The 13,867-nt window shown below is 43.0% G+C and overlaps 1 protein-coding gene across 1 annotated transcript in view; it reads right to left on the bottom strand.

The window, feature by feature from the left end:
• Positions 1 to 986: 986 nt before the first annotated feature.
• LOC126176328 (juvenile hormone acid O-methyltransferase-like) overlaps positions 987 to 13,867 on the bottom strand; it is a 50,754-nt gene continuing 37,873 nt past the window's right edge. Inside the window, exon 3 of the mRNA XM_049923479.1 lies at positions 987 to 1,178. Coding sequence (XP_049779436.1) covers positions 987 to 1,178 — 192 coding nt within the window. The remainder of the gene's footprint in view (positions 1,179 to 13,867) is intronic.

Here is a 13,867-nt window from a genome sequence, read left to right on the forward strand (position 1 = left end):
TCCACAACTGGGTATCTTTATCCACGTGGGCCCATTTTTCCGATCCTAAGACAAAGGAGTACTGTGGTCCATTGGAATTTAAATAAACATGCAAGGCTAGAAATTGCTCCAAGTGAAACATAATTCAAAATTAATATATTCTGCAAGAAATGTAAGCTAAGTTTGAGTCGAAAACGTGGTTCAAGCAAGGAGCATGTAGCCATGTCACCTAAATAAGTGATACACCAGACCAATGTCCGTAAAACACAAAAAGTTAGCTCAGAATGGCGTCCCTTCGACACACTAATCTCTCTCAAACTGTAATCTACGCTAAGGTCCCTGATTGACTCTGACGAGGCAAAGTCCTCGTCCTCCGAGAGACGTACTATGTGCGGCTACACAGAATTAATGTGGCAAAGAGCTAGGCAGAGTCCTTTTAAAAGTACATTTTGAAAGAAAACAGAAGACTGGCGAGTTGAACGTTTGCACCCTTCTGAAACAAGTTGGCACAGATAACTGATGGGTTGCATTGTCGTGGTAAAACGGTAAGTACCATCCAGAATCCACACAAAAAGAAACTGGAATGTAAGATGTGGTTATGACTGTGAGCAACATGTAGTGAGGTGAGTTATGGTAGACAGACCAAGGTTAATCATGCTTAATTGCAAGATCTACAAAAATTCCGATGTGAAAACCTAATGGAAGGCGGATAGATGACATAAGAAAAAATGCAGGAGTGACGTTATGCACTAGCAGACGAAGATTGTGATGTGTGGGTAGCCCTAGAGTAGCCCTCCATTCAGCTGTAGGTCTCAGATGGTTGCTGATAGGAATTCATTTTTAAAAAAATTAGTTGGAAGTAAACTTTTTGGGTGAGAAAAGCAAGGGCAGGCTAGGAAAGAAAATACTTGATGATCGACTAGCGTTAATGCAATGTCACAGCTATCAAGAAACGAAGAGGAAAAAACAATATAGAGAAGAGTGCATGCAGCGCCAAGGAAAAACGTTTAGAAATAGACTGATCGACACAAGCAGGTGTAGATGGTACCTATAATCTCGTGCTGGTGTGGGGAAGAGAAGGCGAAGTCATTCTCCTCACGACACGTCTTCACTGTGAGGCCGCTCTCAACCAGCAAGCTCCTCAGGTGCTGCACGCGGTCGAGCTGGAGATGGTACGGCGACACGAAATTCTTGTAGTCCTGCAAACGTAACGAAACAGGCGTGTTGAAAAAGCGCTGTTTGTAACCGGTCTTTCAGTAAGTCCGCGCACTAGTCACGTCTTCGTCATGAACCTGTCTTACTTACAGCTGGTAGAAGTCACGCATCTTCACGTTGTGGCTGGTGGTGGGGGTTTACGAAGGTCAATGGACAATGATTGAGTAATTAATTTGGTTGTCCGTTCTTCTTATGCCCCTCTGAACTGGTGAAATTAAATCTCACCTGTGATTCTTCTGTTGTCCCGGCCGCGGCCGCCGTCAGGCTCCATCACGTCTGGCTTGGTTTTAGTGATTAACTGATCAAGAAAGAGAGAACAGGGGAAGCCACAAACGAAGAAAACAAACAGGCAAATCTGATACGATGTTGACACATAGTGTTTGAAGGCAACACGTTAAATGACAGGTAGGGTGTTACACGTGAATAACGGTTACTCCTCGCCGAAAAAGTTAAGAAACTAAGTTAAGAAACTGCCAAGACTCGTCTTGCTGCAGATCAAGACACAATAATAATCAAATACACTACTGGCTATTAAAATTGCTACTCCAAGAAGAAATGCAGATGATAAACGTGTATTCACTAGACAAATATGTTATACTGGAACTGACATGTGATTACATTTTCACGCAATTTGGGTGCATAGATCCTGAGAAATCAGTACCCAGAACAAACACCTCTGGCCATAATAACGGCCTTGATACGCCTGGGCATTGAGGCAAACAGAGCTTGGATGGCGTGTACAAGTACAGCTGCCCATGCTGCTTCAACACGATACCACAGTTCATCAAGAGTAGTGACTGGCGTATTGTGACGAGCCAGTTGCTCGCCCACCATTGACCACACGTTTTTAATTGGTGAGAGATCTGGAGAATGTTCTGGCCAGGGCAGCAGTCGAACATTTTCTGTATCCAGAAAGGCCCGTACAGGACCTGCAACATGCGGTCGTGCATTATCCTGCTGAAATGTAAGGTTTCGCAGGGATCGAATGAAGGGTAGAGCCACGGGTCGTAACACATCTGAAATGTAACGTCTACTGTTCAAAGTGCCGTCAATGCGAACAAGAGGTGACCGAGAAGTGTAACCAATGGCACCCCATTCCATCAGGCCAGGTGATACGCCAGTATGGCGATGACGAATAATGCTCCCAATGTGCGTTCACCGCGATGTCGCCAAACACGGATGCGACCATCATGATGCTGTAAACAGAACCTGGATTCATCCGAAAAACGACCTTTTGCCATTCGTGCACCTGGGTTCGTCGTTAAGTACACCATCGCAGGCGCTCCTGTGTGTGATGCGGCGTCAAGGATAACCGCAGCCATGGTCTCCGAGCTGATAGTGCATGCTGCTGCAAACGTCGTCGAACTGTTCGTGCAGATGGTTGTTGTCTTGCAAACGTCCCCATCTGTTGACTCAGGGATCGAGACGTGGCTGCACGATCCGTTGCAGCCATGCGGATAAGATGCCTGTCATTTCGACTGCTAGTGATACGAGGCCGTTGGGATCCAGCACGGCGTTCCGTATTACCCTCCTGAACCCACCGATTCCATATTCTACTAACAGTCATTCGATCTCGACCAACGCGAGCAGCAATGTCGCAATACGATAAACCGCAATCGCGATAGGCTACAATCCGACCTCTATCAAAGTCGGAAACGTGATGGTACGCATTTCTCCTCGTTACACGAGGCATCACAACAACGTTTCACCAGGCAACGCCGGTCAACTGGTGTTTGTGTTTGAGAAATTGTTGAAAACTTTCCTCATGTCAGCACGTTATAGGTGTCGCCACCGGCGCCAGCCTTGTGTGAATGCTGTGAAAAGCTAATCATTTGCATATCACAGCATCTTCTTCCTGTCGGTTAAATTTCGCGTCTGTAGCACGTCATCTTCGTGGTGTAGCAATTGTAATGGCCAGTAGTGTAATACAAATTACAGAGAAAGTATTGAATGTCCCAACTCCTGAATTAAGACAGAGTGGACCGAGAGATGGCTGAATTACTAATAGTCATGAGAATTGATGAGACCGGCCTGCGCTGGGGTCACTGAAATTGCTTTCAAGGAAACATGATATGATTTCCGCAACAGTCGTTTGGTGTACACGTTATCGTGTCGCGTCGAAATTACTACCGATTAGCACGCGGAAACTGTTCACTGACTGTGCTGGACTGTGTCGCGCGATCAATGGCGCCTATGGATGTAAGCAACATGTATATTTGTACATGATGACGGCAATACGCTCGCGGACGGTGGTCACGAACTTCCACCTACTAACAAGGTACCGCCTGAGTGCGAGGCTGCAAAAGGCCAACGATATTTACGGCATTCGACGCCCCACATACTGTCTACCACGCAACAGCAACAATGGTTGATGTTGGGAGCAGGGGGCAGGACTGGAGGTACCCAGTGGAGAGCACAGCATGAGACTATGGAACTTCGTTGAACTGCTTAATCGACAAGTAACTCCCAGCAATGCTAACGGTGTTGATACAAAGCAGAGCAATGGCAACGATAAACAAAGAAGAGCAATGGCAACGATAAACAAAGCAAACGTTGCATTATGTCTACAACAACGGTTGCCGAAGTTGACATTTCGTCAGAAAGGAAGCCCAGGAATGTTGCAGAACGAGAAAGAAGTGGCACATCAAATATTTGCGTTTCTGCGTGATCAGTCAGTGGAATGTTTGGTATCGTAGATACTCGACAGTGCGTACATGTACATGAGGAGTACAATGATGACGACACGTCCTGAGCAAGTGGAAGTGGTACTGAAACAGGTGTCGAGTCATGTAATTCATCATCCTTGTCTGACAGGGATCCACAAATACCGTCCGCAGTGAAACGTAGTAAAGGACAATCGTTGTCCAACGAGCAGGTACTAAACATAATTATATGCGTGGAAGATCACCCGCAGCATAGTAAAGGAACAATTATGAACAGATTTCGATTGAGTCTTCAGCAACACGATAATGTAGTGCATAAGAAAAACTACGGGTAGTCAAGAAACGACAAGGCGCACTTGTTACAGAAACTGGTGTTTGTGCATTTCGAGTGGCCTCGACACAATTTACAGGATGTGTATGACAGTGACCTACTACGTTATGCACTTCAAAAAATTGGAAGACATAAGATAAAGAAATTCCAAACAAAGCGCCAACTTGACGATGCACAGGAAACTGTGGAATCGGTCCGAAAATTTGTAGATGAGATAAACTTATCGTATCGCCCAGTAACGAATTTGTTTTAAACTCCGATCAATTGGGATTTGAAGAGGAAAGTTGTATCAAAGGAACCCTGGAAATTAGAGGTACCATGAGTTGTATCATGATCAAGTAGCCTCATTTCATTAACGCATTCGTATACAATTATGCCGACTGTTAATCTGGATGGTAAATTGGCTGCAAAATTATTTACTGTGCTGCGAGAAGTCTGAGGTGCTCTGCTCCCTACTATTCTTTCTCGTGTGCGTGATCTTGCAAGGACAGTATGAAATATTTACGCCACAGCAAGCAACAATGGGAAAATGGACGTAAGAGAACTACAACTATAGTATGAGCAGTGCTTTTGGACTATAGGCCGGCCGCGGTGGCCGTGCGGTTCTGGCGCTGCAGTCCGGAACCGCGGGACTGCTACGGTCGCAGGTTCGAATCCTGCCTCGGGCATGGGTGTGTGTCATGTCCTTAGGTTAGTTAGGTTTAAGTAGTTCTAAGTTCTAGGGGACTTATGACCTGAGATGTTGAGTCCCATAGTGCTCAGAGCCATTTGAACCATTTTTTTGGACCATAGCTGGTCAAAATAACTTGCTTTTGCTTGACTTCTGACCTGCGTATAAACATCGTGCTCCTTTAGAGCATCTATCCCTCCCGAAAAGTGTGTGGCATTGCAATTCTTACCACCAGGAACCACTCGACAAATTCAGCCTCTGGATGTTTGATTTAACCGTACATATAAAACATTATCGCACTACCTGCAGCTACGCCTTAAAGGATAGCCAGTTTCACGATAACCTCCACGACATACTGTTTTGCATTCGGCTGCATGCCAACACATTCCGTAATTTCTCATCACCCCGTTACATGCAGTCATTAAGAGTGGATACCTAGCTGAACGTCCTGCACGGTTTGTAACTCCAAGGAATTCGCCTTCGATCTTGATATGAAGATGGTATTTGTTCTTTCGGACATGTCCGAAAGAACAGATACCATCGGTGACTATGCAGCTCTTTTAAAACGAAATGAGAATTAAATCAAGACCCTAAGCTGTCGACAAACGTTGGTACACATCAACGGGGACGGTTGAAAGTGTGTGCCTCGACCAGGACTCGAACCGGGGATCTCCTGCTTACATGGCAGATGGTCTGTCCATCTGAGCTACCGAGGACACCCCTTGCACGCTCCCCGTGAGACCCACATTCCCAACTTAATTTCCACACACTACATTCGTAGTGCCCCTGCCCATTACACTCATGTCCTAAAGAACAGATACCATTGTCATATAGTTAAGGCTAACCGTCCATTGACCTTCTTATGTGCTGGATGCACATGCATTACCCGAACTCTTACGAGACTCGGTAAGATTGTCTGCCGCGAGTAATGAGTGTAATGGGCAGGGGCACTACGAATGTAGTGTGTGGACATTAAGTTGGGAATGGGGGTCTCACGGGGAGCGTGCGAGGGACAAATCCCTGCAGTGTCGCACTATCCTCTGTGTCCTCCGTGGCTCAGATGGCTATAACGAACAAAATACAAAAAAAAAAAAAAAAAAAAAATATGCCGGCACGGTAGCTCAGCATACTCGGTCAGAGGTTTAGCTACCCTCTGTAATAAAAAACTGAGTGAACGGATAAACGAAGAACCTGAACGGGTGTCATCGGACGTCCGCACCGAATAAATTGAACTAACAAAATGAGATAAAAAAAAGATGGATAGAGCGTCTACCATGTAAGCAGGAGATCCCAGGTTCGAATCCCGGTCGGGACACACATTTTTAACTGTCCCCGCTGATGTATATCAACGCCTGTCGACAGCTTAGGGTCTTGACTTAATTATCATTTCGATCTTGATGGAGCGAATCTTTGAGATCACTGCGGCGCTCCATTGTTTGACTAGTGTTCATGGCGCAAATTAATGGTTTGTTTTGAAGATTTCTTGAATGTCGACGATGTCCATTTTGTGTAGTGTAACACATACATTCCGTGGAAGGTTAATCTCTTCGCCTCTCGGACACTCATTTTGTGTCGCCCTCCTGACGCACGAGTTGAGTGACTAGCAGCTAACATTTTTCCTCGCATGATCATTAACACAACTCTTTCAAATGAGCCTTAGTAAAGATTGAACTTGCGACCTCGCACTTAAAGGGTTTCCTTGTAAGAACTGGCTCCGACTGGGGTGTCGAGAGCGCCTCCCGTCATTTTAGTGTTCCAAGACCTACGGCACCGTCCACCTCCGCCGACAAGGAGAGATGCTCCTTGACCAACCTAATAGGTGTGCCTCTTGCGTATTCGTTCAGACCCGTGAAAGCACTCTTGGCGCCCTCACAGTTGGTGCACCTGGAATAGAAGGTCTTCCGCAAAAACGGCGTGTGCCCCTGCCGGCGGCGAGGAAGATCTGAGATTCGAACTAACGACTACTTTAGCCTTCTATAAATATGCCATGTTGTACCAATTTTATATTAATTAAACTAGGGGTCAGAAAATTATAATATATTCATGAGCCCGGAGTCATGTTGTTAGGCAAGGCGACGGAGGTACCTAATTGCTGGGGAAAATTCATTTGATATGATTTAATCGGCAGTTAATTAACTCGACTTGTAATCTACTGGGCCGATCAGCTCGTGACTAATATCAGTCGACTCGTAATCTAAAGACGAAGCTAATGTGGTACCAAAAGTAATGGTTAAATTTTATTAGGGCGCTCTTCCTTTGTCAGAGGGCTGGACTGGTTGCTACAACGTGTCTCATTGATGTGCCTTGGGAGTCTCCACTATGCATCTACACATACATCTACACCTCCGTCTCTACCCTGCAAATCACAGCGGAATGCATGGAACAGGGTACCTACTGTTGTAGCACTTATTGGGGCTCCATCCCACTCCGTAATGTATGGAGTGTGTGAAGAATGACTGCTTAAATTACTCTGTGAGCACCGTAGTTTGTCTGCTCTTGTACCCGCAGTCCTTACGGGATCGACAAGTGCGGGATTGTAGGAGACTCCTATATTCCTCACTTTATACTGGCTCTTGAAACGCCGACTATCGGCTTCCCAGGATTCTTGACATCTACCTTGAAGCGTGTGCCATTCTGTGTTTTTCAGCACCTCCATCTCGCTGCATCATGTGTAAAACCAACCAGAGACAATACGCGCTGCTCTTATCCGTACACAGTCTGTATGCCCTACTAGCCCTATCTGGTATGGGTGCCACACACCTGAGCGATATTCTATGATGGGTCACTCAGTTGTTTTGTAATCCATCTCTACTGTAGATGCACTGCATATTTTTCTCGATCCTACCAATGATTCCGTAGAAATGTAGGAACACGCGAGGCAATACTGACCCTACGACTTCTCATAACAGATAGGTTAAGCAAAGGCAACCTACGTTTCTAGCATTTGTAGATTTAGAGAAGGCTTTGACAATGTTAACTGGAATATTCTCTTTCAAACTCTAAAGGTGAAGGGGTAAAATAAAGGAAGCGAAAGGCTATTTACAATTTGTGCAGAAACCAGATGGCAATTACTCGTATAAGAGTCGAGGAGTACGAAAGGGAAGCAGTGGTTGAGAAGGGAGTGAGACAGGTTTGTAGCCTATCGCCTGTGTTATTCAATCTGTATATTGAGCAAGCAATAAAGGAAACAAAAGGAAAATTTGGAGCAGGAATTAAACTCCACGGAGAAAAAATAAAAACTCTGACGTTTGCTGATGACATTGTAACTGAGAAGATGTACGGAATGGACAATGCCTTGAAAGGACGATATGAAATGAACTTCAACAATATCAAAACGAGAATAATGGAACGTAGTCGAATTAAATCTCGTGATTCCAAGGGAATTAGATTAGGAAATGAGACACTTAAACTAACAGATGATTTTTTTTACTATTTGGAATGCAAAATAACTGACGATGGTCGAAGTAGGGAGGACATAAAATGCAGATTGGCAACGTCAAGGAAAGGGTTTCTGAAGAAGACAAAGTTGTTAACATCGAGTATAAATTTTAGTGTCACGGAGTCCTTTCTGAAAGTGTTTGTGTGGAGTTGTAGCCATATAAGGAAGAGAAACCTAGACGATAAACGCTTTAGACAAGAGGAGAATAGACGCTTTTGAAATGTGGTGCTACAGAAGAATGCTGAAGATTAGATGGGTATATCACGTAACTAATGAGGAGGTACTGTATAGAATTGGGGAGGATAGAAAGTTTTGGTACAACCTGACTGAAAGAAGGGATCGGTTGGTAGGACACATTCTGAGGCATCAAGCGATCACCTAGTCAGTAGCGGAAAGAGGCATGGGGGGAGGGGGTAAAAATCGTAGAGAGAGAGAGCAAAAGATGAATACAGTAAACAGATTCAGAGGGATGTAGATTGCAGTGGTTTCTCGGAGACGAAGAGGCTTAGCTGCATCAAACCAGTCTTTGGACTGAAGAACACAACAACAGCAACAGCAACACCAATGAACAGAAGTCTGGTACCGGCATTACCTACGAGCGGGAGTCTCTGATCGTTCTATATCATGTCTCCCCGTATTATTATATTTAGGAGTTTGCATGAATTAAATGATTTTAATTACTACTTACTGGTGTAGTTAGCGTATACATTTTCCTTCTAATTTTGTGAAGTACACAGTTATAGGTTTGACTACACTTGAAGCAAGTTTCCAATCTTTGGACCACTTTGAAATCTCATAGAGATGTAATATTTGTACAGCTCCTTTTAGGTAGTGTTTCATTACAGATAACAACATAATTTACGAAATATCTGAGGTGACTATTGATATAGTATGCCATGTTACTAACATTAAGCAGACGAAGTGATATCGGACGTTCCCCGAGGAAATGTTGTAGGTCCAACACTATTCCTAATGTTCCTAAATGATTTAGGAGGCAATATGAGCAGCTGTCTTAGATCATTTACTGTCCAGAAAAGTCATCAGGAGAGCAAAAGCAATAAGAAAAGTATTTAGGAAAGATATCTGTAAGGTGCGGAAAGTGGCAATTAACTCTAAGTACTGAAAAGTGTGGGGTCATCCACATGAGTACTGAAAGGCACCAGCCAAAGTTCGGTTACACGATAAATCTCACAAACTTAAAGGCCGTCAATTAAACTATAGATGTCAATTACGAACAACTTAAATTGGAACGATCATTTAGATAATGTCGTAGGAAAGATTACCAAAGAGGGCGTGGTGTGTTCAGAACGCTTCGAAGACGTATCATATCTACTACAGAGACTACGCTTCTCCTTCCTTTTCTGTAGTATTTCTGCGAGATATGCGATCCTTGCCGATAAAATTGACAGATGACATCGAAAAACTTCAAAGAAGGGCAGCTCGTTTCGTGTTATCGTAAAACAGGGGAGAGTGTGTTACAGATATGATACGCGAATTGGGGTGGGAATCATTACAACAAAGGCTTTTTTCCTTCTGCCGGGACACTGTAACGGAATTTCGGTCTCCAGTTTTCTCCTTCAACTGTAAAAATAGTTTTTTTTTTCATCCAGTACATAGGGAGAAATTATCATCGTAAAAAGTAAGAGAAAACAGTGCTCGCACGGAAAGAATTAACTGTTCTTTTCACCAGCATGCTGTTCGAGAGTTTAACGGTAGACAAATTCTGTGAAAGTGGTTCGATGAACCCTGTGCCAGGCGCTTAATTGAGGATTGTAGAGTAGTAATGTAGATGTAGATGAACAACAACAGTCCCAACACAAATTCTTGGAGCACGCCTGAAGTTGTCTCTACATCTGTGGATGATTTCCTATTCAAGACAGCACGTAGTGTCCTTCCTGTCCATGAAATATCCAATCCAGTCACGAATTTCTTTTGGTACTCCATATAATAGTAATATCGTTAATGAACGTAACTGTGGTACTGAGTCAAATACTTCTGTGAGATCAAGAAATTTTGCATCCGCCTGACTCCCTTGATCAGAAGCTTTCTAGATGTCTTCTGAGAAAATCACGAGTTGTGTTTCACATTGTAGACTTTTCGGAATCCATGCTGGTTGACATGGGGAATACCTGATTACGTTTCAGCTCAGAATATATCAAATGGATGTCAAGTATATTAGACGGTAGTTTAGTGGATCACTCCTGTTACCCTTCCTGTAGACAGGCGTGACATGTGTTTCGTTCCAATCACTAAGCGTTGTTTTTTGTTATTGAGATCTACTGTATATCATGACTAAAAGAGAAGCTAACTAGCCGCAAATTCCTTATAGAATTTAATGGGTTTCTTATCAAAATCAGAAGCTTTTCAGTTGTTTCTCAACGCCACTGAAACATACATCGATATCACTCATTTTTGATTGGAATTAAACTGAAGCATTGCTCCTGGATTTTCCTTTGCAAAGAAATTTTTGAAAGCAGAGTTCAGCCTTCCTGCTTTTGCTTTGTTACACTCAATTTCAGTTCCTGTGTGCCACTGAGAATCTTTACATATGAATGTGACTGGAATTTCTTTTGATTTCCAAGATATCTTTCGATAAAATTCTACTACGTTCGTCATTGAAGGCTTCAGAGATTGCTCTTTTCTAACAGTCGAACGTGTTGCAACTAACACATCTGTATCTACAGTTCTACACTTTGTTTTACACCTATTGTGTATTAGTCCGTTTCTTCAGAAGTTTCTTTACAGAGACTGTGTGTCATGGACGGTTCCTCCCATAACTAAGTGTACTGCTAGGTACATGTGTATCCAGTGTTTGGTCAAGTATTCTTCTAAACTTCAGTTGCAGTTCCTCTTTATGGTCCTATCCACAACTAAATGTTTCAAGTTTCTCACTGGGATGTGACACAGATCCTTTTTTATCTAGTTTACTGAACAGGTGAATCTTCATGTTTGTTTTAGCTGTTTTCTGTACTTTGTAATCTTTATTCTACAGCCGCCTCATGGTCACTGACATCAGTTTCAACATGGACATCCTGAGCCTGGTTAAGTTTGTTTCCTGCCGTTAACTCAAACACATTTCCCCCATGAGAGGGCTCCAGAACTATCTGCTCTAGCTAGTTTTCGAAGAAAGAATAGAGTAATTGTTTCACAAAACTGTGATGCCAGATAATTGTCGGACGGCTAAAGCCTTCTTTGGTGATGACAGTACGATTGTGGAACGTACGTCTTGACGAAGTGAGTTTTCTCTCAAGTTTTCGGTTACATCTGGGACATATCTTGGCGTTAACTATGAATCTGTCGATTTGTAGCGCACCTCCTAATTCGCGTCGACAAATGCGATGTGATTCCACGTTTTTACCGCTCTAATAGGCTTTTTAATTGTCCGTGCATTGTGTAGGCAATCGGGTAACGGCGTTAAAGAGTTAGAATGCAAACGCACATGCAACATCCCAGTCGATCGTAGAAATCCGGTGGGGGACGTCTGCAAGCGCAGTAAAAACTTGAATGTACGGATACACAACGGTGGAAATCTCAGAACGTGTCAAAACAGTAATTTAGAATTCAGTTCTGTTGACAGTCTCGTGTGGCAGGTGGTCCGTACTGAAGTAACAACACAAATCTGCCATTTTTGTCAAGCACGGTAATTGCGACATGAGAGAAATTCCGTCCACTGCTGTAAATATTCTTTTTCACACTTGGAACTAGTTGAAACACGGTTAGATGAGTCTGAAACACACAGAGAAGGTTTAACTAAGATCGAGAAGCACTGTGTGAAAAAAAAACTCAAACTATTACCTATTACGCGACTGTGTTTTAAGTGTTCACAAATGCTTATTTACGCACGTAGTATCCTATGACTGCAATATCAAAAAGTCATAATACGGTTAAGTCGACTTATACAAATAGCTAAATGTAACAATTTGAAGGGATATGAAATGGAATGATCATGCAGGTTCAGTCACAGCTAAACCAGGACACAAAATTCGGTTCATTGGCCCGATACTGGAAAAACGCAGTCAGGCGACAAGGCAGATTGCTCACAAGTAGAGTAGCGCTCTAACAAAACTGCGATTCGATAGTTTTGGTAGAGGACATAAATGACGTAATTAATGTTAGCATTACCGGTAGTATTGGTAGCACTAGTAGCGTAGAAACGTAAATGTATGTGTAAGAGAGGAACTGGTAGCCGACGATTTCTCTTTGTCTTTTTGTTTGTTGGCTAATTGTTTTGCACATAATCAGAACCGCGTAAAATCAGTGTTAGTCCATTCTGTATCTTATATCCTCACAGGATATAAATTGCAATTCATAAATAATAAAATGAAATTGATCGCCTAACTTTTGCGTTTTTATGTAACCAAAGCAAATACGTTTGACGCAAGTAGAGTTTAAATGCACAAACAAACAAAATGTATATAATTATTTTTGTCATTTTGTACTTAATATAATGTTTTGCATCACGATCAAAGGCAAGAGTTTCCTGTCATTATTGATAAATGCGGAAGTTCATTGTGGGTAACAGAAACATGTTTTATATAAACTCGACGAACAACATTACAAATAAAGCCTCTGTTAAACATTGGCAATTTTCATCTTGCTATAAATACTGTTTGTTTGGAAGTAACAGACGGTAGGATAACTATGTAGAACAAAAATGTTCTCTACGTTATATAGCCCTTTATATATCCTCAATCAGTTTCTAGCCCCCCCCCCCCCCCCTCCTTCAAACTATTGACCTTGCCGTTGGTTGGGAGACTTGCGTGCCTCAGCGATACAGATAGCTGTACCGTAGGTGCAACCACAACGGAGGGGTACCTGTTGAGAAACCAGACAAACGTGTGGTTCCTGAAGAGGGGCAGCAGCCTTTTCAGTAGTTGCAGGGGCAACGGTCTGGATGATTGACTGATCTGGTCTTGCAACATCAACCAAAACGGCCTTGCTGTGCTGGTACTGCGAACGGCTGAAAGCAAGGGGAAACTACAGCCGTAATTTTTTCCGAGAGCATGAAACTTAACTGTATGGTTAAATGATGATGGCATCCTCTTGGGTAAAATATTCCGGAAGTAAAATAGTCCCCCATTCGGATCTCCGAGCGGGAGTTCTACGGATCGGAGAGTGGAATGTCAGATCCCTTAATCGTGCAGGTAGACTAGAAAATTTAAAAAGAGGAATATAAAGAAAAGGACGCCTGGTCAGGTGAATATAGTTTTATAAATACAAAATCAAATAGGGGTGATGCAGGAGTGGGTTTAACATTGAATACGGAACTAGGAACGCCGCTACCATGAAGAACATACTGAACGCATTATCGTATCCAAAATAGATACCAAGCCCACACCTATCACAGTAGTACAAGTTTATATGGCAACTAACTCTGCAGATGATGGAGAGACTGAAGAAATGTATGATGCGATAAAAGAAGTTATTCAGATAGTTGAAGGAGTCGAAAATGTAATTGTGATGGCGGATTGGAATTCGATAGTAGGAAAAGGAAGAGAGGGAAAAATAATAGGTGAATACGGACTCCGGAAAAGGAATGAAAGAAGAAGCCGCCTGGTAGAGTTTTGCAC

Source organism: Schistocerca cancellata, chromosome 3 (assembly GCF_023864275.1).
Source record: "Schistocerca cancellata isolate TAMUIC-IGC-003103 chromosome 3, iqSchCanc2.1, whole genome shotgun sequence".
In the NCBI taxonomy this organism is placed as follows: Eukaryota; Metazoa; Arthropoda; class Insecta; order Orthoptera; family Acrididae; genus Schistocerca; species Schistocerca cancellata.